This window comes from Scyliorhinus canicula, chromosome 8, assembly GCF_902713615.1.
Source record: "Scyliorhinus canicula chromosome 8, sScyCan1.1, whole genome shotgun sequence".
Classification (NCBI taxonomy): domain Eukaryota; kingdom Metazoa; phylum Chordata; class Chondrichthyes; order Carcharhiniformes; family Scyliorhinidae; genus Scyliorhinus; species Scyliorhinus canicula.
The window spans coordinates 103,650,268-103,675,409 of NC_052153.1; the positions used below are offsets into that span (position 1 = coordinate 103,650,268).

Sequence of the window (25,142 nt, forward strand, 5' to 3'; positions counted from 1 at the left end):
CTGAAATAGGGAGACCCCCCACATAGACTCCCTAACTATAAATATGCCCCACAGAGACCCCATAACTAAAGGGGCGCCTCCACGAAAGCAACACCCCACAGAGACCCCCGACTAAATGGATCCCCCATAGAGACCCCTGAATAAAGGGACACCCCAGAAAAGAGACCCCCGTCTGGAAGCCAGAGAGCACACCAATCTGGGGCAATGAAAAAATACAGCCCCAACTCCCTCTCCTACTTTTTCTTCATCTCTTCTCCTGAATCCAAATCCTCTGACAGAATCTACATGTAAAGCCGGATGTACTACCTTCCTCCTCTGACCCTGTTGATAAAGGATCCTCTCCATCAGAGACGTCGGCGTTGCCACAGGGAATATCGTAAAGGTCCCTTGTACAAAATTCATTATAGAATTTACAGTGCAGAAGGAGGCCATTTGGCCCATCAAGTCTGCACCGGCTCTTAGAAAGAGCACCCTACCCAAGGTCCACACCTCCACCCTATCCCGATAACCCCATAACCTCACCCAACACGAAGGGCAATTTAGCATGGCCAATCCACCTAACCTGCACATCTTTGGACTGTGAGAGGAAACCGGAGCACCCGGAGGAAACCTACGCACACAAGGGGAGAATGTGCAGACAGTGACCCAAGCCGGGAATCGAACCTGGGACCCTGGAGCTGTGAAGCAATTGTGCTATCCACAATGCTACCGTGCTGCTCCAAAAGCCCAAACTTTGCTGGCAATTTTTCCAAGCTGGCAAGCTATCCCTCCACCAACAAATGTCCGAATCTCTCAAGCCCATTCTATCCCCACATCCCAAGCATGGCGTCCAGTCTTAACAGCTTTTTTGATATGGGATCCAAGCTTAAAGTGCTGCCTAAATTGTATCCATATCCTTAAAGTGCACACAATCACCAGGTTCAAGGAGTGAATTTCTGGAGAAAACGGAAATGATGCCGTCACCAGTATACCAAGACTAGATCCTCTACATGACCTCGCCTCTATCTGTCCCAATAGGGAACCAGGGTCACTGCATCACCTTCTCAGCATTGGCCACCCAATAATAAAAAAGCTAATTCGGCAATGCTAGGCCCCCCCGACTGTCTGTTGCTTTGAAGAACTGCCCTGCGGATCCTTGGATCCTGCCTGCCCATATAGAAGATGAGTTCACTTTACAAAAAAAGGGAGGAAAACAGGAAGCCATTGAATAAGAAACAAAAACCTTGGGAGAATATTAATTTTAATAAACTGGACTCTACCCGTCAAGGGCAGAGGATGGATACCCCAGTTTGGCAAATCGGCCTTAACCTTACTCACCAGACTGGCAATGTTCAATTTATGGAGTCGGGTCCAATCGTGGGCCACCCGGCACCTCGATACCTGAAACTAGAGCTGGCCAGGCGAAAAGGCAGCACCCCCAATTTGGCTTCCTTCCCCATGGGATTAACTGGAACGTACTCGCTCTTTTGCAGATTCAACTTGTATCCGGAAAAAGAATTAGAGCTCCTCAGTATCTCCATTATTTCATCCATAGTGGGGACTGGGTCCGTAACATAAAGCAGCAAATCATCAGCATATAGGGGCACCCTATGTTCCAGCCCTCCCCTCTTTATTCCCTTTCACTTACCTGAAGCCCTCAAAACAATAACTAAGGGTTCAATTGTCCATGCGAATGGAAGGGAGGGGGGACATCGGACACTCCTGTCTTGTGTCTTGTCCCCCTTTTCTCAAATGGAAGTACCCAAGCTCAATGCCTTGGTAGAATACTAGCAGAGGGGGCCCTGTACAATAACTGTATTCACAAAATCAATTTTGGCCCTAAACCAAACCTCTGCAGAGCTTCAAAAAGATAACTCCACTCCACCCTATCAAATTCCTTCTCAGGATCTCAAGACACAATGACCTCCGGCTCGGGCCCAACAGACGAGGCAAGAACAACTTGCCTCAAACCAACAGCCTCCACATTTTGGCTGACAATTTCCAGCCCTTAACAAAGCCCATCTGACCCTCCGCAATCAGCACAGGGAGACCGGGCACCAAATCTTACCACCAACACCTTAGCCAGTATCTTGGCATCCACATTTAACAGCAAACCAGGTCGGTATAACACAAAATCCGTGGGATCCTTATCCTTCTTCAACAGAACGGAAATAGAAGCCTGCAAAAAAGTGTAGCAGGCAGGGATCCCCCAGACAAAGAATCATTTAACGTATCTGCCAGCAATGGGACCATCTGATCTGCCAACGTCTTATAGAATTCCATAGGAAACCGATCAGGCGCATGAGCTTTACCTGTTTGCATCCGCTCAATACCTATCAAAATCTCAGTTTGTGAGATGAAGGCTGGCCTTCTTCCCAAACTCATAAAAGAACCCCCCCCCCCCTCAGGGTCTAACACTGTTTATTCATAAATCCAGCATATACACCTACAACAGCATGCTCTTTTGGTGCTGACAGGGATAGAATGTGCCCTCCAGCCCATTGGGAAGAAAACCAAACTTATTTTAAAATATGAAAGCAAGGAAGAAAAATATTTTGTAGTACAGCTTTGCTCCATTTCCCAAATTTCAGGTTCACTGTTGACACAGCACTCATTGGTTAATTATCATGCAGCCTACCTTTACAGCGAATGAAGATGGGGTAAGTTTCTCATCATTACGCTCCGTCAAGCATTCTTCTGCCATTAAGGTAGTCAAATGCTGTAAACACTCCAGGTGTCCTTGTGACGCTGCAATGTGCAGTAGATTATTTCCTTTTTCATCGTGAATCTTCTCCAGATTGTCAACAGCTAAATGTGGCTAATTGTTAAATAGGGAAACAGAGAGAAAAACCAAATGAAAACCTGATGATTTTAGAATATTTTCTGCTCATAACATTTCAGTTGAGCTTCATATTTTTGTGCTACCCATCATTCATTTCACCAGAGTTTCAGTTTAGAAATTCATGTAAATTGGTTTGACTTCACCAGAAATTATTCAGCAATGACGTAAAGGGAGTTATTTTAGATTGACCTAGAGAGAACTAAACTTTAAATTATTTGAAATGTGTATGAACAGCACAAGTAAATGATGACAGATTTTACTACAAATAGACAATATTCTGGATGGATAAAATCATAAAGTCATACAGCACAGGAAGAGGTAATTCTGCCCATCAAATTCATGTTGGGTGTCTGTAGACCATTCAAGTCAGTCCCATTTCCAAATTCTATTCTCGTTGCCCTGAAGTTATTGATCATCTCTGCTTCCACCACCCTCATAGGCAGCAAATTCCAGGTCATTACCACTTGCTGTTTAGAAATGTTCTTTCCTGCATAGATTGCCCAACATCTTAGATCTGTGCCCACATCAGCTATTCAGATTTTCTTTGTTGGACTTATCCAAACCTGTCATAATGTTGTCCACTTTTATCAAATCTCTCCTTAGTCTCCTTTCCTCCAAGAAGAACAAGCGTCTCTTCTCCACCCTAATCCTCATCTCCGGGCTATTCTGGTAAATCTTCCTGTCCAGCACTGATAGCAAACTGACTGGCGTGTTAGAATATTCTTACACCCTTTCTTGAACAAGAGTGTCACACTCTTAAATCCTCTGGCACATCCCAATGTCTCGAGGAAAGATTGGAAGATGACAAACCCTTCTGTTAGGGAGTGTCTTTTTGAATATGTCACAGACTTTCCAAATAATAATCCATTTGCTCTCCTGTCCTGAATCTGTCATGCCGCAATCTGTACTGCCTTATATGGCTTTCAAACTGTAGTTCACATTTTCTCCTCTGTATACATGTTTAACTTTAATCAATGCCTTACCATAAATATTTTCTTATAATCATTCTATATACATGATTCAGACAGAGTCTATACTGTACAAAATGTCACCAAACTGGGATTGAAGTATTAAATGATGAAATTGGTTGGCAAAAGATCACAAATACTTAAATTGCAACTCTAAAAGAATTCTGCTGGCACATCATTGAGGTCCGTTTTCAATGTAATTTAGCTTTGATTACGTACAGAGAATTTGTTGATTATGTAGCAAGGTTGAATAAAAATAAACGGTCTGATAATGCGTTGTATTATTTTTAAACACACTTCTGTACTTCTTTGTCAAGTTATACTAAGTGAATTGGCACTATCAGAAAATATTGAATGGTTTCAGATAATTGGGAAGATGGCATGCAAAGAGAATTCTCTGAGCTTTGATTAAAATATGCATCATGATATAATGTACTTTCTACTGGCTCTGAATTAGCTCATCATGGAGAACATTCATCAATTTACCAATTTATTTAAAAATCAAAATCAATTTCTTTACTCATTAGTATCCCATGAAGTGAAAGGAAAATTATGCTCACATGAACACCTTTTATCTTTGTAACTTAAAATCTTCAATTCAGTGCATTCAAATATAAAACCTTTCCTCTATCAATGTCAGGACCTTAAGAGATGCGTGTTTCACAATGCTAAGGGCTTTGTAAAAAGGATTTTTTTTTTTAAAAAGCAACTGTTCAAGAATTGAGAAAGGTATATATCCTATGGTAATTGAGCCAGCAGATGCAGTTCCAAATGGCCCAGTATAAAATATTTAGCACAGGAAGAAGCAGCAGCCATTAAGTAAAACAAAATTATATTGAGTATACAGCACAGAAACAGGCTATTCAGCCCAACTAGTCCTTGTTGGTGTTTCAATCGCCTCCCATCCCTCCTCAACTAACGCAACATCATAATCCCCCATAATAGCAAAATAAATAAGAGCAGAAGGCGGCCATACAGTCCCATGCCTGATCATGGGCTTCAACTCAAAATTTCCACCAGCTTCCCATAGCCCTCGTTTCCCTGAGCAACCAAACATCTTTCTATCTCAGCCTTAAGTGTATTTAATGATGGCACATCCACAACCCTCTGGGATAGAGAATTCCAAAGATTCACACCCTTTGAGTGAATAAATTTCTTATCTCAGTCCGAGGGGAGGCAGCAGCATAGTGGCTTGGCACTGGACTAGTAATCCAGAGTAGTAATCCAAACATTTGAATTAAATAAAAAATCTGGAATTAAAAGCCTAATAATGATCATGAAACCGTTGATTGTCATAAAAACCCATCTGGTTCACTGATGTCCTTTAGGGAAGGAAATCTGCCATTCTGGTCCAGTTTACATGTGACTCCAGACCCACAACAATATGGTTGACTTTCAAGTGCCTTTTGAAATGGAGGGCAGTTTGGGATCAGCAAGAAATGCTGAGCTAGCAACACCAACATCCCATAAATGAGAAACTGTACCATCTTGTTCTCGATCCCCCAGCCAAGGGAAACAACTTCTCAGTATCCACCCTGGCAGAATTGTGAATGTTTCAATGACAGCTCTCAGCTTCTCATGCCAGGGATCATTCAAATGAACTAAGTGTACTGCCTCCAATATATATTCTTCCTGAAATTTAAAGTGCAAAATTTAACACAGTATTCCAGGTACAGTCTGACCAAAGCCCCATACAATTGTAGCTTGAATTCTTTATTCTTGCTCCTAAACACCCTTACAATAATGGTTAACATGCCATTTGCTTTCCTATTTGCTTGCTGTATCAACAAGCTCACCTTTTGTGTTTCTTGTGCATGTACCTACGACTATCTGAACATCAACAAGTTTTGCATCTTTCCAAAAAAGTATTCTGCTTTTCTATTCTTATGACCAAAGATATAACCTCACACCATCATTACACTCCATCTGCCACCTTGTTTTCCACTCATTAATCTGTCTATATAATTGTGCACTTCTGTGTCCTCCCAAGTTTGCATTTCCACCCAGTTTTGTGTCATCAGCAAACTTAATATACATTATTATATGTCTCTTTGTTGAAGTCATTAAAGTAGCTGAAGTCCCAGTATTGATGCCTGTTACACTTCACTAGTCACATTCTGCCTACTTGAAAATGCCACATTTTCCCCGAATCTCTGCGCCGTGTCTGTTTCTAATGCTAATTTCTAATCCATGCTAATTTATAACACCATATCTTGTGCTAACCCTGATGTGCTCATGTTAACAAATGCCTTTATGGGAATTCAAGTATACCATATCGACTGGTTTTCTTTACTAGTTACAGCCTAAAAACATTTGTATAGATATGTCAAACTGAATTTTCTTATTGTAGCATTATGTTGACTTATTCCAATGTTTTTCTAAGTGCAATTTTAAGACTTCCTTACTACAGTAATATATACCAGCTATTTTCTGATTAAGGATGTCAAGGTGACTGGCCTATTCTTTCTTGATTTTCCTCTCTCTCCTTTCTTGAATTGTGGTGTTACATTGGATAACTTTCAATCTGCTGGACCGTTCGAGAGGCGAGAGAATTTTGGATAATCATAGCCAATGCATCCACTATCTCTTTCAGAACCATGTAATGTAGGCTAACAGGTCCCGAGGATTATCAGATTTTGATTCCTTTAGTTCCTCCAGCACTTTTTCTCTGCTGAGATTAGTTCCCCACTCGTATTAGTCCCCAAGGTTCCCCTTATTTCCCTACTCGTATTAATCCCGAAGGTTACCCTCTATTTCTGGTATATAACTTGAGTCTTTGATTATGAGGACAGAAACAAAATATTTATACAAATGCCTCTGCCAATTCCACATTCTCCATGATAAAAGCAGGCACAGAAGACACGTATGGACCAATATTTACTTTCGCAACTCTCTTCCTTTTTAAACAATTGTAAAGGCTCTTACAATTGGCAGTGCGGTAGCACAGTGGTTAGCACAGTTGCTTCACAGCTCCAGGGTCCCAGGTCCAATTCCCGGCTTGGGTCACTGTCTGTGCGGAGTCTGCACATTCTCCCAGTGTCTGCATGGGTTTCCTCCGAGTGCTCCGGTTTCCTCCCACAGTCCAACGATGTGCGGGTTAGGTGAATTGGCCATGCTAAATTATCCTAAGTGTCCCAAAAGATTGAGTGGGGTTACTGGGTTATGGGGATAGGGTGGAGGCGTGGGCTTGAGTAGGCTTCTCTTTCGAAGGGCCGGTGCAGACTCGATGGGCCGAATGGACTCCTTCTGCACTGTAACTTCTATGATTCTATGAATTGGTTTTTGTATTCCCCGTTAGTTGACTCTACTTTCCCTCTTAATCAACTTTTTCATGACCCTTTTGGTTCCAAAGAAGTCACGTTGGACTGGAAACATTGGGCGCGATGGAACAACCCCCCCCCACCACCACCAGACAGGGCACCCCGGCCTGATCGCACGCACAAAGAAAACCCACTGTCATCTGGCAGTACCACCTGGGCACCTTAGCAGTGTGAGGCTGGTGCCCATGTGGCACCAACCATGCCAGGGCACCACCCTGCTCAAAGGGCATGCAACTGGGCAGCTCCGTTCCCCTGGGAAACCCCTACAAGTGGCAACCCGTTTGATCCCCGTTGAACGGCGCTCGTCTGAGGTCTCTCGTGCAGAGGGGATGAATCCCAAAGAAATTTTTTCAGTAATGAGCTGAACTCGGCAGCAAAATCGACTCCTCAGAGATCAGGCCGCCATTTGCAAAGCGTGTCCCGATCTCTAAGTGATTGTGGGGTCCCCCCACCCCCACTCATGGGGAATGTCACCCCCTGCACACGTGGGCATTACCCACACCCCCCCCCAAGTGAGGACATCCCACTACGGGTTCGTCGAGGGCCCCCCTTTTTCAAGCTTGCCCAGAATCCCCCTTTCGGCTCCACCATTTCAGGATCCCTACCCTTCACCCCCCCCCCCCCCCCCCCCCAACCTTTACACGCGCTTCATTCCCTCCCCACCTTTAATAACCCCTCATCCCCCACTCTCTTGGACATGCCCCCCCCCCCTCAAGCCCCAGCCCTTGGCAGTGCTGCTTCCGAACCCTGGCACTACCACCCAGGCACCCTGGCAGTGTCACCTGGGCACCCTGGTGCTAGGCTGGCACTGACATGGTGCCTGGGTGCCAGAGGGAGACCCAAAGTGCCACCCTTCCCTGTCCCTGACAGCTCAGTGTGCAACAAGGTTGTCCATCCCGGGCACCATGGCACTGTCAGCCTGTTTCTCACTTTTCATTCACCTTGATCCTTTTGGTCTAATTATCCAATTAGCATTAGCCAGCTCTCCACTCATGGCTATGTATTTGACTTTGTTTAAGTTTTTTAAAAAATTTGAGATAGGAGCATTTCGTTTTCAAACATGGAACTTAGTTGTATGATCACTATTTCCCAGTTGATGTTTTACTATGGCATTATTAATTAACCCTGCCTCACCGCATAATACCAGGTATAAAGTAGCCATAGTTATACGACTGGCCAGAATACCCATCCCAGTGTGGTTCAGGTGTAGACCATCTCATAGTACAGCTCCTTATTTCCCTAGTACTGGTGCCAGTGCACCATGAATCAAAACTAAATTCTCTCATAACAATCTGAGAGCCACATATTCACCTCTCTAATCCCATTTACCCAATGCCAGTCTGCTGTGGCTCAGGAAAATAATCAACCAATCATTACCTTTGTGGTTCTGCTTTTTAATTTAGACCCTAACTGCTCATACATTCCTCAGCAGAACCTTTCTTAGTCCTATCTATGTCCCACCTACAACCTGATCCTTGCCGCCTCCTTCTCCAACCTGGAAGCAATGTTCTTAACCCTGGCATCGGGCGGGCAACACAGCCTTGGTGTCCCGTACACTCGGCTGCAGAGAAAAGTATCTGTCCACTGAACAGTACCATCCCCTATTCAACTGCATTTCTTTTAGTTCCTCCTGTATCACGGTTTTCACATCCACTCTGCAGTTCCTGCTCTCATCCCAATGCTACTGGACAACTGCAGGGGCCTGAGGATCCATCACTACCTTCCGAGTCCCTATACCTGCATCACTTGAAGATACGTGCTCCTGTACCTGACCACGGACCAAATCAGAAATACCATTTGCCTCTGGGAACAAAGTGTCCAGGTAACTTTACCCTACCTGATGTATCACAATGTCTGAAGCTCAAATTCCAGTTCATCAAATTTGAGCTGAAGTTTCTCAAATAACAGACAATTACTACAGGTGTGGTTGCCACAGATCATAATGATGCAGCTGCAACACCACATGCCTCGCTAACCTTATTGTGTTTTACTTAACAAAGTAGTTTTAAAATTTAAAAATATCACTAAATTGTTACTTGTAATTCTATTAAATCATTAACAAGACAAGTTAAATTTAGTACAATATTTCTATCTCACCAGTAACAGTTTAAACAGTTTTGTTATTTTTCGAGGGATAAAACTGTAAAACTGACCAATGTATAAACGATAACGAGCAGGATTCTCTGTTGGCTGACAACGATAGCGCAAAACGTGATTGGGTGGAGAATAGGTTCCGACGGCAAAATCTCGGCGGGTACCAATTTGACGTCAAATCGCAATTTGTCCGTCACCTCGACAGCGGCGTCAATGCGCCCGCAATGCACGTACAGTACATGTCATTGGCAGGTCCGGCCCAGTATTTTTCGGGGCTACTGTGATTCTCTGCCGATAGACCGAGTTCCCGATGGTGCTGTTCACTTCTGCTATTAGAAATCGTGAAACCAGAGTCATGGCTGATGAGGGAGAGAGAGAGGGAGAACATGGAGAGGCGCGACTGCGGGCTGCTGGGCCAACACTGGTTGGGGTGGGAGGGCCCTGCCAAAGCTTGGGGGGTGATGAGAGAACAGTGAGTGACCGGGGTTGGGGGTGACGAAAGAACAGTGAGCGGCCGGGGTGACACCTCCCCATTGAACTGGGGCAGTATCCAGTCACGGACCGCTATTGCCACGGCTTGCAAGGCAGCCATCTTGCTGCACACCCAACTGACCACCCATTTTGGCCCCTGGTTCTGCAGTGACGCCAGACATATAGGAGTCCCCACTAACCCCCCCCCCCCCCCCCCCCCCCCCCCACACGCAATGCTCCGCCTACCACCCTCCACCACCTACCGGTGGCCCACCCAGGGCAATGCACACTGTAGCCCTTACTATAGGAGGAAAACGGAGCACCCGGAGGAAAACCACACAGTCATAGGGAGAATGTGCAGACTATGCACAGACATAGTCTGTGGGCCACGAGCGTAGCGCTGGCAAGGGCAGTGTCTGCTGATGGCACACCTGGCATCAGGGACAAGCGCCAGGGCCAGAGGCCACCACAGTGCCGGGCCAGGGTATGAAGGGGGTGGTGGGGCAATATGTGGGGGCAGAGCCTGCAGTGTCAACTAGAGCAACCATGTGGTCTGATGGACCTGGTTGAGTACGGGCGTACGCACCATGCTAACATGTTGGCTTGTCTCCCCCTGCAGAATGCCCTATTTGTTTTCTTGGCGATAATCTTTTACTAATAACTTTCAGTCTTGTTCTTCTCCACAAATGGAAGCATTCTCTCTGGTCTGGATTCTAACCTGGAGCTGAATTTTTAACTTTTAAATTCATTTCTGTCTGGTACCCATCCATTAACAGTCTGAATGACAAGTCAGAGATCTTTTATGTGGAAGGTATGCTTTACAAGTCCTAAGCTGAAGAGATCAGGTAGTCCATCTGATGGGCTCCTACTGTGATTAGCATTGATGCATCACAGCGCCAGGGACCTGGGTTCAATTCCCGGCTTGGGTCACTGTCTGTGCATAGTCTGCACGTTCTCCCTATGACTGCGTGGTTTTCCTCCGGGTGCTCCGTTTTCCTCCGACAAGTCCCGAAAGACGTGCTTGTTAGGTGAAGTGGACATTCTGAATTCTCTTTCAGTGTACCCGAACAGGCGCCGTGGTGTGGCGACTGGGGGATTTTCACAGTAACTTCATTGCAATGTTAATGTAAGCCTACTTGTGACACTAATAAAGATTATAATTATAGTAAAGGTCAGAGGCCAGCTGTGGGAGGCAGGGTAGTGGGGAACGGGAGATGGTGAGGAAGGAGCTGCGCTCCGAAAGCTAGTGATTTGAAACATGGTGTTGTAAGACTTCTTACTGTGCCCACCCCAGCTGACATCTCCACATCATGGCTACTTGAACTTCAGCAAAGGTTTTTGGTAAGGTCCCACATGGAAGACTGATACCAAAGGTAAGAACCCATGGTAGCCATGGAAATTTGGCAAGTTGGATCCAAAATTGGCTGAGTGGCAGAAAGCAGAGGGTGATGGTCAAGGGGTGTTTTTCTGACTGGAAGCCCTTGTCCAATGGGGTCCCGCAGGGATCAGTGTTGGAGCCCTTGCTGTTTGTGGTTTATATACGTGATATAGATATGAATGTAGGAGGGTTGATCAGTAAGTTTGCAGATGGGACGAAAATTGGTAGGGTGGTAAATAGTGAGGAGGTTAGACTACGATTACAGGAGGATAGAGACACATGAAGATCAAGGCACCGACTCTCTCTCCCCCTTACCTGCAACAATAAGCTCCTGCTCTTTCAGTACTGGAGGGCTTGTTATTGGTCCAACTTCAAGAGCTCACCCATTTTCCTTAATTTGATGGCGAGCGCATGGTCTGCCAAATAATTGACCAATCCTACAAACCTCACAGTCAGGTAGCTGTCCCTCTAACAGTGTGGTCAGGAATATTTGATCCCACCTTCCGGGGTCAGGATCCCAAAGTGAAAATCCTGCCCATGGTGCGTCTTGCGTTTTGTTTTGTTCATGTTTTTTAAGCAGAATATGTGTTTCCTAGTCTCTGTTGAACACTGTTTTAAGAGCTTCCCATTTCTAATCTACGTCATTGTTTGCCAATATTGTTGTCTATTTTATTTTCCTGAAATTCTATCCTCAGCGCCTCAAAAATCACCTTTTCTCCAATCTAACACCCTAGTCTTTGTTAGTCTCATTTTTACAATTATTATCTTAAAACATATTGGTCACTATTGCCTAGATATTCATTTACTTTTTAATTACTGGATCCAGTAACAAATCCTTCTTTGAAGGGATTCTTACACATTGGGTTAGAATGAAACCCTACACAAACTGTTGGAGCACCATTGCCTTATTCCAGCTCTGCTGAATAATGCTAGGGTGATGGAAATTCCCATACTGTTATCCTGCGCTTTTTTCAAAACTCATTTTAGTAATTTGGTTGCACATTTCTTCCTCTACCACCCTTACACTATTAGGTGTTCTATAAACTACTCCTATTAGTTGTATTGGTTGTTTTTATCTTTTCTTCACATGCAATCTATTTTAGTTTTAATAATAGCTGTGTCATTTCTTTCTTCTGTCATTGTTATTTCCACTAAGTAATTTTTATTCATATTGTCTAAAGATCCATATCCTGCAATATTTGGCTCTCATGTCTGCATTTTCTGTGGCCATATCTCAGTAATCCTTACCATATCTGCTGTCTCACAATGTATTATTGCCTCGGATTCTCCTGTTCTATTGTGCATTACTGTACAGATAGTTTAACTGAGTCTTAATGGTAGTTCCTCCTATTTTATTTTTAATCTATTTAAATTCCTGTTCTATAACAATTTATTTCCTGGAATTTTTGTTGAGCCCTCTGTTGATGAAAAAGAGATCTTAGATACACCGCAGATAAACGTTTGCAACTTTTAGGCTAATGGTTGCCTGGAGTGAATAAAGGCAATGCTAATGAGAAATGTAAATAGAATGATGTAAAACAAATTACGAGGTAACATTGATAAATTATCAGTCAGGCCCCTATCTAGAGTAGATCGTGCTGATCTGGTTACCTAACTAAAAGCTTTCAAGAAGGCATAGAGACATGAAACCAGATTCATTGTGGCAACAGAATCAAATTATAAGAAAGGTTAAAGAAGTGCTTTCTTTGTAAAGATTTTTGAATTATTTGATTGATGTAGTCAAGATTATGAAAAAGATTAGTAAAGCAAATCTCAGCAAATTGTTCAAAATTGTAAAGGGTTCAAATATTTGTGGCACAGGTAAAGTTCTAAATGAGACAGCAAGTCAGGTTGCCAATGCCGAGTCCTCATTTCAGGACCAAGATGTATCATGGGAAAAATGCAAGGTGCTTCCTGGCTCTACCGACATCTTTTTTTAAGTGAAATGTCATGCCCATAAGGCATGCAAGAGATCATTAACTGTTTCAATCAAATCTTACCTTTCTGCCTATTTAAAAAGTGGACCTTTCTGAGCCAAAAGAACTGATTCACAAGCTGGCCAGAGTTTCTGGAAATTTCTAACAGGAGTCGCAGGACAAAATCTCAACCCTCATTGTGAGGACACATTACAATCAAAGAAATCATAGGCCAGCAGACAACTTATTTCTACAGCCTGTCGTATGGCAAAGGAAGAGGCATTTTACCTGCAGAGGCATTAAAAGCCACCATCTATCTCCCAAGGTAAACAATGAATTTTAACCAGAGCCTTCAAAACTGCTTATTAGCATGCAACTGACTCATTCATGGGCCACATGGACTCTGATTTTCTGCACTTTGGCAATCATGTGAACCAATAAGCATATCTGCGGTACATTGTTTTTAAAGTTACTCTGTTGTAAAACACCTCTTCTCATTGTGTGCTTGTGGGAGCCATTTTCCGACCATGTTCTGCCTGGTACAATTCCTCTCTGACAGGACAATACCGGGAGACCCCTGAAACAGGATTTGTGTTGAGCGATTAACCGGGCGGTGACCGAACATAGTTGTGGGGGGAGGTTTCCCCTCTGTGGTCAAGGGTTTGGGCTGTTTCCCTTGTCTGCAGGAAGTCACAATGTTGAGGGGAGGGGTCGGGTGCTGTTATTTAACTTTGAGATCAGGGCGCCCTTTAAAAACGGCGTCTTGATCTCCGAGGAGGAAGACCTGCTGCCTGATTAGGCCCTATTCCCCTCAAAACATGTTCCCTTGAAATGAGTGCGGTAAGATAGTGATCAGATTCGCTCAGGAACAGCTGGCACGATTCACACCAGTTTTCGCACCCGAAATTACATTTTAATTTCTGGGGAAAATTCTGCTATGTGTGCAAAGTTGCAATCATTCCCCAGGTTTGAATGCTTGAATTAACTTTACTTCTGAATTAAGTCCAGAGACAGTTTGAGAGAAAATAAAGGAGTTCAGTTTTGCCTCCTTCTTCAGTCCATACGCGAGGTTTCCTATGTCAGGTTGAAAAACTCTTCAACCAATTTTACTTTATAAATGAACAGCAAATATATTCTCTGACACAAAGGGATCAGTACACATCCAGGAGCATGAGACAGAGATGGGTTACAGATGGTGGTGTGTGGGAAAAGTTATTTGCCTAATCATAGGTGTATCAGAATATATTTGTTTTCTCTTGTGTTGTGACTAACGAAACAAAACGAGTTGACTTTCTATCTGAATCACAGAGCATACTACATACTTCAGACCAGTAAATACTAATGTTCTGGATGTTTCAGAAGATTATTGCAGGAAATAAAATTAAATACAAACTCAATTTTTAGTGAACTAAATTCTATTAATACAATGGTATATTGAAACTTTAAGCAAGATTCCTCAGGATGTTGTGTTATTTCATCTAAACAACTGAGCCTGTCTTTGCATTTTCGTTTTGCAACAAATTAATCTAACGTGAATATGATACATGTGACAATGTAAATATTCTGACATACAATAAAACTTTAGGAGACAAGAAACAGTGTACAAGGCTGTTACAATTAATAGAACACCTTGGATAACTGAAGTTATGCAAAATGACAATCTATAGGAAGCAACATGGACCGTACATATCTGCACCGAGAGAGACACCTAATCAAAGAAGTGGCCCAGTTAATTGTGGAAATACAATGGGTTAAATATTCTGTGCCAAAGGAGTCAAGGAAGAAAGTGGGAGGACTTGAAAATTAGGTTGATGTCTGGACCGTTACCCAACGCTTTCTCGCTTCCACCGGAAGTAGTTTCTGGATGGGTAGGTCCATGGTTAATTCCAAAACCCATTTCCACTCAAGACCCTTAATGGTGCAGGGGTGGGGGGAGGGGTGGCTGCTGACAGCCACCTCCTGTGCTTGCTGCTGACCCCCATGGCCCCCTCTCCCTGTGACCTCCGCCCTGTGAAACCCAGCCCCAATAGCACTTACCTTTTATCTGAGTCGCTCTGTAGTCCTCGCACTTCAACGGGTGCTGTTCAAAGAGCTGACATGGTCTCCTCTGTGGCGTTGCTGAGTGCAAGTGCTGCTGGCCTCTGATTAGCCCACAGCTCTAGGCAGCAGAACATCATACCCTGGAGTGGAGTAGTCAGTCTGGAGGAAGGTCTGCCGCTAGGCAGAGGATATAATGGATCTTCCCCCAATGAGTCAGCATGGGTGTCCAGCCAGTTTTTCAGGCAGTGAGTGAGACACCTGCCGAAAACGGAAGATTCTGCTCAATTAGTCCAAATGTCCTCAACTCCATCCATTCAAACATGCCACCTGCCATAATAATGGCAGCTCGCAAGATTGCATGGCCTTACAGGAGCTTCCTGCAGGAGCTTCTTTGAATGCATTGTTACTTTGTTAGTGCGAACCACATAAAAAATGGGAACTTCTCTGACTGAAGGCTCTGAAACATGCTGTGCCTGATGTGTATGAATGATTGTAAAGGAGTTGAAACCCTAACTTTCATACCTACTGATGCAAGTTCAGTGCTTTCTTTTGGCTCCGGGCATTTGCACTGATTTACATGCATAATCTTTTAAAAATGTTTTTATTCAAGCCTTTTCCATTTTATACATAACACCAAAACACATCCTTCCCAAACACCCCAATCACAACCCCCGCCCTCACTGATAACTACCAACCCTCCTAAACCCCTCCAACCCACTTTTAGCAATTAACGGTGACCAGCTCTTTTGAAATACAGAATAAACAGCTGTCATCTTCAGTTGAACACCTCAATTGCTCACCTCACGGTGAACTTAACTTTCTCGAGGTACAACAACTCCATCAAATCTCCCAGCCACCCTGAGGCACTGGGTGGAGAAGCTGACCTCCAACCCATCAACACTCGTTTCTGAGCAATAGTGAGGCGATACATGCATAATCAAACGAGGCTTCCAGGAATTCTTTAAAAATTCATTTTGGTGGAATGTGGGCTTCGCTGGCTTGGCCAGCATTTGTTGCCCTTGAGAAGGGGATGGTGAGCTGCCTTCTTGAACTGCTACAGTCCATATGGTGTAGATACACCCACAGTGCTATTAGGGAGGGAGTTCCAGGATTTTGACCCAGACTGGTACATGAAGATCAGACGGGTTTTGTGAAGGGGAGGCAGCTGAACACTAACGTGCGAAGGCTGCTAAATGTGATAATGATGCCGGCAGCTGAAGGAGTGGCGGAGATTGTGGTGGCATTTGATGCGGAGAAGGCCTTTGACAGGGTTGAGTGGGGGTACTTGTGGGAGGTGTTGGAGAGGTTCGGGTTTGGGGTGGGGTTTATTAAATGGGTGAGGTTGCTGTACGAGGCCCTGATGGAGAGTGTAGCGACAAATGGGAGGAGGTCTGAGTACTTCAGGCTCCACCGTGGGACGAGGCAGGGGTGCCCCCTGTCCCCCTTGCTTTTTGCGTTGGCAATTGAGCCTCTTGCCATGGCTCCCAGGGAGTCGGAGGGGTTTGCTGCGAGGTGGGGAGGAGCACCGAGTGTCGCAGTATGCAGACGACTTGCTGCTGTATGTAGCAGACCCAGTGGGGGGAATGCCGGAGGTGATGGAGATCCTTGCTGAGTTTGGGAGTTTCTCGGGCTATAAATTGAACCTGGGCAAGAGTGAGCTGTTTGTTGTACATCCGGCAGATCAGGAGGAGGGGATTGGTAGGCTCCCGCTAAAGACGGCAGTGAGGAGTTTTAGGTACCTGGGGGTTCAGGTGGCTAGGAGCTGGGGGACTCTGCACAAGCTCAATTTTACTAGGTTGGTGGAGAAGATGGAGGAGGAATTTAAAAGGTGGGACATGCTGCCGTTGTCGTTAGCGGATAGAGTACAGTCCGTTAAAATGACGGTGCTCCCGAGGTTTTTGTTTCAGTGCCTCCCCATTTTCATTCCGAGGGCCTTTTTTAGGAGGGTGAACAGCAGCATTCTGGGATTTGTTTGGGCGGACGGGACTCCGAGGGTAAGGAGGGTCTTTTTGGAGTGGGGCAGAGATAGAGGGGGGCTGGTGCTGCGTACTATTGGGCGGCTAATGTCTCGATGGTACGCAAGTGTGTAATTGAGGGGGAGGGGGCAGCATGGAAAAGGATGGAGATGGCGTCCTGCGGAGGCACGAGCCTGAAGGCACTGGTAACGGCGCCGTTGCCGCTCCCTCCAACGAGGTACACCACGAGCCCGGTGGTGGCGGCCACCCTCAAAATTTGGGGGCAGTGGAGGCGACACAGGGGGGAAGTGGGGGGCTCGGTGGAGGCCCTGGTGCGGGGGAACCACCGGTTTGTCCCAGGGAACATGGATGGCGGGTTCCTGGGGTGGCGCAGGGCCGGCATTAGGAAGGTGGGAGACCTGTTCATTGACGGGAGGTTTGCGAGCCTTGGTGAACTGGAGGAGAAGTTTGAGCTCCCCCCGGGGAATACGTTCAGGTACCTTCAGGTCAAGTCATTTGCTAGGCGGCAGGTGGAGGGGTTCCCTTCGCTGCCCCCGCGGGGGGTAAGGGATAGGGTGCTTTCGGGGGTGTGGGTCGGGGATGGGAAGGTGTCTGACACCTACCAGGTGATGCAGGAGGTGGAGGAGGCGTCGGTAGAGGAGCTGAAGGCTACGTGGGAGATGGAGCTGGGGGAGCAGATTGAGATGGGGACATGGGCGGACGCCCTGGAGAGGGTGAACTCCTCCTCTTCATGTGCGAGGCTTAGCCTCATCCAGTTCAAGGTGCTGCACCGGGCCCACATGTCCGGGTCTGGGGTGAGTAGGTTCTTTGGGGGCGAAGACAGGTGTGTCAAGTGTTCGGGGAGTCCAGCGAACCATGCCCATATGTTCTGGGCATGCCCGGCACTGGAGGAGTTCTGGAAGGGGGTGGCGAGGACGGTGTCGAGGGTGATAGGATCCAGGGTCAAGCCAGGCTGGGGACTCGTGATATTTGGGGTTGGGGTGGAGCCAGGAGTGCAGGAGGCGAAAGAGGCCGATGTTTTAGCCTTTGCGTCCCTAGTAGCCCGGCGGAGGATCTTGCTGCAGTGGAAAGATGCGAGACCTCCGAGCGTGGAGACCTGGATCAATGACATGGCGGGATTCATTAAGCTGGAGAGGGTCAAATTCGCCCTGAGGGGGTCGGTACAAGGGTTCTTTAGGAGGTGGCAGCCTTTCCTCGACTTTCTGGTTCAACGATAAGGAACCAGGTCAGCAGCAGCAGCAACCCGGGGGGGGGGGGTTTGTTATATGCGTTGTTACGGGTGCCGGGGGTGTTTATTATTGTTATTATTGTTCTGTTGATATTTATTTTTCAAAAAATTCTAATAAAAGTTATTTACAAAAAAAAAGGATTTTGACCCAGAGACAGTGAAGGAACGGCGATATATTTCCAAGTCAGGAGGCTAAGTGACTTGGAGGGGAACCTCCAGGTGTTGGTCGTCCTATGTATCTACTGCCCTTGTCCTTCTAGATGGTATTAGTTGTCGGTTTGGAACATGCTGCCTAACGAGCCTTGATGAGTACCTGCAGTGGATCTTATAGATGGTACATACTGCTGCTACTGTGTATCAGGGTGGAGGAAGTGAATGTTTGTGGAATGGGTGCCAATCAAGCTTTGTCCTGGATGATGACGAGCTTCTCGAGTGCTGTTGGAGCTGTACTCATCCAGGCAAGTGGAGAGTATTCCATTATACTCCTGACTTGCACCTTGTAGGTGATGGACAGGCTTTGGGGAGTCAGGAGGTGAGTTACTCGTTGAACAATTCTAAGCCTCTGACCTGGTCTTGTAGCCGCAATACTTACATAGCTAGTCCAGTTCAGCTTCTGATCAATGGTAACCAATACTGTCAGATGCATCCGCTGCAGGCAGGTTGGTGAGGGAGAGATCAAGTATGTTTTTCCCTCTTGTTGGTTCCCTCACTACCTGTTGCAGACCCAGTCTAGCAGCTGTGCCCGTTAGAACTCGACCTGCTCAGTCAGTGGTGGTGCTACCAAGCCACACTTGGTGATGGACATTGAAGTCCCCCACCTCAAATACATTCTTCTCCTTTTCCACCCTCAATAATTCCTTCAGGTGGTGTTCAACATGGACGAGTACTGATGCATCAGCTAAGGATGGAGGGTCGGTACATGGTAATCAGCAGGAAGTTTCCTTCTCTATGTTTGACTTGATGCCATGAGACTTTGTGGAGTCTGGAGTCAATGTTGAGGACTGCCAGAGAATATCCTCATGGCTTTATGGTTGACTCATGACTAACTTATTACTGAATATTTATAGAACTTTCTTATTGGAGCTATCAGAAGTATTCATTCAAAACCATGTAAATTACATTCCAATCGTTCTTCAAACTTTATAAAATGTATTACCACATAGTTAACCAATTTTGAGAAGTGCATATTTTGAAATGATTGTTGATTTGACAGGACTCAATAGGCAATTACATGCGCCCCCAGAATCTATTGAAACAATAATATCTAAAACAAAGCTTGGACTATTGCATCCAAATTATTACCTTATTTCAGCTGCCTACTGTAGATCAATTCAGAACCAATTTATTTGGAAGTAGATTAATACGCTGCTTGATCACATAGCTAGAAATGACCAGATCTTTGGATGAAGATTAACTAACTATAGCACTGCCATATGGACACGAGACTGAGGAGCATGGGTAGAGCATTTAGCCCTTCGAGCCGTCTCCGCCATTCGATAAGATTATGCTTATTTGGTTATAGTCTCAACTCCACTTCTTGTCTGCTCCCCCATAACCCTTGACCCTTGTCTGTCAAAAATCCACCTAACTCAGGCTTGAACTAATTCAATGACCCAGCCTCAACTGCTTTCTGGTGAGGAGAATTTCACAGAGTAACAACGCTGGAGTAACTAGGGAGGATTTAAACTAGTATGGCAGGGGGGTGGGAATCAGAGCACTAGTGCAGGTGTAATAACTGAAGGGAAAATAGAGAACAAAAATAGGAGAACACCATCACCCTGTCTGCTCAAACGCAGTGGTTTGAAGTGTATTTGTTTCAATGCCATAAGTATAGCGGGTAAGGCAGATGAACTAAGAGCACTTATTAGTACTTGGAATTACGATATTGTGGCTATCACAAAAACATGGTTAAAGGAGGGGCAGGATTGGCAGCTGAACGTTGTAGGCTATAGATGCTTCAGGAGAGATAGAGGGGGTGTAAAAGGGGTGGGAGAGCAGCATTACTGGTGAAGGAGAATATTATAGGTGTACTGCGGAAGGACACCTCGGAGGGCTCATACAATGAGGCAATCTGGGTAGAGCTCAGAAACAGGATGGGGACAATCACAATGTTGGGTGTTTATTACAGGCTCCCCAACTGCCAGCAAGAGATAGAGGAGCAGATAGGTAGAGAGATTTTGGTTGGGTGCAAAAGTAGCAGGGCTGTTGTGGTAGGGGATTTTAATTTCCCCCATATTGACTGGGACTCACTCAGCGCTAAGGGTTTGGATGGGGCAGAGTTTGCAGGTTTTTCTAGGAAGCAATACATACAGTCCATCTAGGAAAGGGGCAGTGCTCGATCTGGTATTGGGGAACGAGCCTGGACAGGTGGTTGAGGTTTCAGTAGGGGAACATTTTGGGAGTAGTGACCACATTTCCGTAGGTTTCAGGGTACTTTGGACAGGAATAAGAGTAACCCTCGCGTTAAGGTTCTAAATTGGGGAAAGGAAAATTACGATAACATTAGACAGGAATTGAAGAATTTGGATTGGGTGCGCCTGTTGGATAGTAAATCAACATTGGACATGCGGAAGTCTTTCAAGTGACAGTTGATTAGGATTCATGAAAGTCATGTTCCTGAGAGAACAAAGGAGAAGTATAGGAAGTTTAGGGAGCCTTGGGTAACGAGGGATATTGTGAACCTCGTCAAAATGTCGTGAATGTAGCCCAGTCCATCACGTAAACAAGCCTCCGATCCATTGACTCTATCTATAATTCCCGCTGCCTCAGAAAGGCAGCCAGCATAATTAAGGACCCCGCGCACCCCGGACATACTCTCTTCCACCTTCTTCCGTCAGGAAAAAGATACCAAAGTTTGAGGTCACGTACCAACCGACTCAAGAACAGCTTCTTCCCTACTGCCATCAGACTTTGAATGGACCTATCTCGTATTAAGTTGATCTTTTCTCTACACCTTGCTATAACTGTAACATTATATTCTGCAGTCTCTCCTTCCTTCCCCATGTACGGTATGCATTGTTTGTACAGCATGCAAGAAACAATACTTTTCACTGTATACTAATACGTGACAATAATAAATCAAATCAAAAAGAAAAAAGAGACTTTTGTACAGTCTAGAAGGGTGGGGACAGTCAAAACCCTTGAGTATAAAGAAAGTAAGAAGGTACTGAAGCGGGACATTAGAAGGGCTAGGAGGGGTCATTAAAAGTCCTTGGCAACAAGGATTAAGGTGAATCACAAAGTTTTTTATGCATAAGTAAAAAGCAAGAGGGTAGCCAGGGAAAGGATTGGACCACTTAGGGACAGTGGGGGGAATCTATATGTTGAGCCAGAAAAAATGGGCGAGGAACTAAATGAGCACTTTGCATCAATGTTCACCAAAGAAAGGGACTTTGTGGAAGATGATTCTTGGGTCGGGTGTGTGGACTGTCTGGATCATGTTAACATCGAAAAGGAGGATGTATTGGGTCTTTTAAAAGATATTAAGGTGGATAAGCCTCCTGAGCCAGATAGGATTTGCCCTAGAATACTGGGGGAAGCAAGGGAAGAAATTGCTGGGGCCTTGACTTACATCTTTGTATCCTCATTGGCTACAAGTGAGATCCAAGAGCACTGGAGAATAGCTAATGTGGTACCGCTGTTTAAGGAAGGTAGCAGGGATAATCCTGCAAACTGTAGGCCAGTGAGCCTTGTAGTGATCCTCGCCTGAGTGTGTACAGAAGGGGCTGATGGCCAGCGAGGGCGGGCCTTCGGCGTCACTCTTATATGTCCCCTCGCTGCCCCCTGGTGGTACTTCCATTTCCCATCAGCCCCTTCTGTACACACTCAGGCGAGGATCGCTACAAGCCTCACATCGGTAGTAGGTAAATTATTGGAGAGAATTCTCAGGGACAGGATTTATACCCATTTGGAAACAAATGGACTCAGAAGCGAAAGACAGCATGGTTTTGTGAAGGCGAGGTCGTGCCTCACTAACTTGATCGAGTTTTTTGAGGAGGTGACAAAGATGATTGATGAGGGGAGGGCGGTGGGCATGGTCTTCAGTAAAGCCTTTGACAAGGTACCTCAAGGCAGACTAGTACAAAAGGTGAAGTCACACGGGATCAGAGGTGAGCTGGAAAGATTGATACAGAACTGGCTCGGTCACAGAAGGTAAAGGGTAGAAGGGTGTTTTTCTGAATGGAAGGTTGTGACTAGTGGTGTTCCACAGAGCATGGGTCTCTGTTGTTTGTAGTGTACATAAACAATTTGGAGGAAAATGTAGCCAGTCTGATTAGAAAGTTTGTGGATGACACCAAGGTTGGTGGAGTGGCACATAGTGTTGAGGATTGTCAGAAGATCCAGCAGGACATAGATAGGTTGGAGACTTGGGCAGAGAAATGGCAAATGGAGATTAATTCGGACAAATGTGGGGCAATGCATTTTGGTAGGTCTAACATAGAGGGGAAATATACTATATATGGAAAAACTCTTAGGAATATAGAAAGTCAGAGAGATATGGGCGTGCATGTCCACAGATCTTTGAAGGTGGCAACACAAATGGACAACGTAGTCAAGAAAGCATACGGAATGCTTGCCTTCATTGCACGGGGCATCGAGTATAAAAACTGGTAAGTTGTATAGGACCTTGGTATGGCTGCACTTGGAATATTGCGCACAATTCTGGTTGCCACACTACCACAAGGATGTGGAGGCTTTGGAGAAGGTGCAGAGAGGTCTTTACCAGGATGTTGCCTGGTCTGGAGGGTGTTAGCTATGTGGAGAGGCTGAATAGACTCGGACTGTTTTCATTAGAAAGATGGAGCTTGAGGGGTGACCTGATAGAGGTCTACAAGATTATGAGGGGCATGGACAGAGTGGATGGGCAGGCACTCTTTCCCAGGGTGGAGGGGTCAGTCACCAGGGGACATAGGCTTAAGGCCTGTGGGGCAAAGTTTGGAGGAGATGTGCCAGGCAGGTTCTTTACTAAGAGGGTGGTGAGTGTCCGGAACGCGTTGCCAGTGGAGGTTGTGGAAGCAGATACATTAACGGCGTTCAAAAGGCATCTAGATAAACACATGGATAGGATGGGTATAGAGGGATACGGCACAAGGAAGTGCTGAGGGTTTTGGCAAAGGTTGGTATCATGACCGGTACAGGCTCTTTGTTCTAAAGAAATGGAATGCTCTTCCGAAAAAATCAATGTTGGTTTACAATTTGAAAACATTTGTATTACAATTCTTTGCTAGAGGAAAAAAAAATCCTCATCTCGGTCTTATTCTGTCCCATAGTTCCAGTCTCGCGCACAAGAGAAAACATCCTCCCAGCATCCGCCCTGCTAAAGCCCATCAGATCTTTTTAATTAGAGCATCTCCCATTCCTCTAAATTCCAACTGATATAGGCCCAAACTGTTCAACATTTCTTCATAAGATAAGCACTTCATACCAAGAATCAGTCGCTTGAACCTTCTCTGAACTGCTTCTCATGTATATCCTTTCAAAATAGGAGTCCAAAACTGTGCAGTACTCCAGATGTGGTCTCACCAAGGTTCTGTACAGCTTCAGAAACATTCCCCACTTTTATATTCCATTTCCCTTGCAATAAACGGCAACATTCAATTTGCATCCACATTGTTTGCTGTACCTGCATACTAAATGATTTGTGCACAAAGTTCAGTTGCAATGTCACAAATTCTCATGAATACAGAATAATCGCAGAGGCCCTGCAGTGTCCTCATCAGGAGTTCAGTTAGATTCACAACTGAAAATTAATCTGGAAATAACATGGTAAGTGAACCACAATGACACCTAAAGCTCTTATGCTCTTTAATGTCTGGTGTTATCGTCTGAAAGTAATACAACGGAAGTACTCAACGGATATTGAAGTTAGGGATAGGTGTTGTGAACGATCTTGAGAACGTCAATATATCAAAGGAGGAAGTATTAAGTATCCTGAATTGCATTAAGGTAGACAAGTCCCCGGGGCCGGATGGGATCTACCCCAGGTTATTACGGGAGGCAAGGGGAGAAACAGCTGGGGCCTTAACAGATATCTTCACATCCTCTTTGACCACGTGTGAGGTTCCAGAGTACTGGAGAATAGCCAAATTTATTCCCTTGGAAAGAAGCAGGGATAATCTGGCAAATTATAGGCCGGTGACTTTGACATCTTTTGGAAAAGATACTGAGGGACAGAATATATACACATTTGAACAAAAATTAACTAGCTGGCGACAGGCAGCATGGTTTTGTTCAGGGAAGGTCATGTCTCACCAACTTGATTGAGTTCTTTGAAAGGTGACAAAAGAAAATTGAAGAGAGAAGGGCTGTGGATGTAGTTTATAAAGACTTTAGTAAGGCATTTGACAAGGTCCCACATGGCAGACTGTTAAAAAAACTAAAATCAGACAGTTGTGGTGGAAGGGTGTTTTTCAGAATGGGGCTCTGCAGCTAGCAGTGTTCCACAGGAATCTGTAATGGGATCGCTGTTGTTTGTACTATATATAAAAGATCTGGAGGAAAATATGGTTGGTCTGATTAGTAAGTTTGTGGATGACACGGAGATTGACAGAGTTGCTGATAGTGCCAAGGATTGTCAAAGGAAAAAACAGGATATAGATAGATTGGTGACTTGGGCACAGAAATGGCAAATCGAGTTTAATCCAGACAAATACGTGGGGATGCATTCTGGAGGATCAAACCTATGTATGAATAATACTGTAAATGGCAGAATCCTCAGGAACATTAACATACAGAGGGATCTGGGCATGCAGTTCCACAGTTCCCTAAAAGTGGCAACACAGATGGTCAAGGTGATTAAGAAGGCATTTGGCATGCTTGCCTTTATCAGCTGGGGCAGTGAGTACAGGAGTTGGGAAATCATGTTGCAGCTGTCTAAAATCTTGGTTAGGCCGCATTTGGGCTACTGCATGTAGTTCTGGTCACCACATT

The 25,142-nt window shown here is 45.1% G+C and overlaps 1 protein-coding gene across 5 annotated transcripts in view; it reads right to left on the reverse strand.

The window, feature by feature from the left end:
• LOC119970423 (synuclein, alpha interacting protein) overlaps positions 1-25,142 on the reverse strand; it is a 210,131-nt gene that overhangs the window by 67,139 nt on the left and 117,850 nt on the right. For all 5 annotated transcript variants that reach the window (XM_038805022.1, XM_038805017.1, XM_038805020.1 and 2 more), the window contains exon 7: positions 2,618-2,797. In XM_038805022.1, coding sequence (XP_038660950.1) covers positions 2,618-2,797 — 180 coding nt within the window. The remainder of the gene's footprint in view (positions 1-2,617; positions 2,798-25,142) is intronic.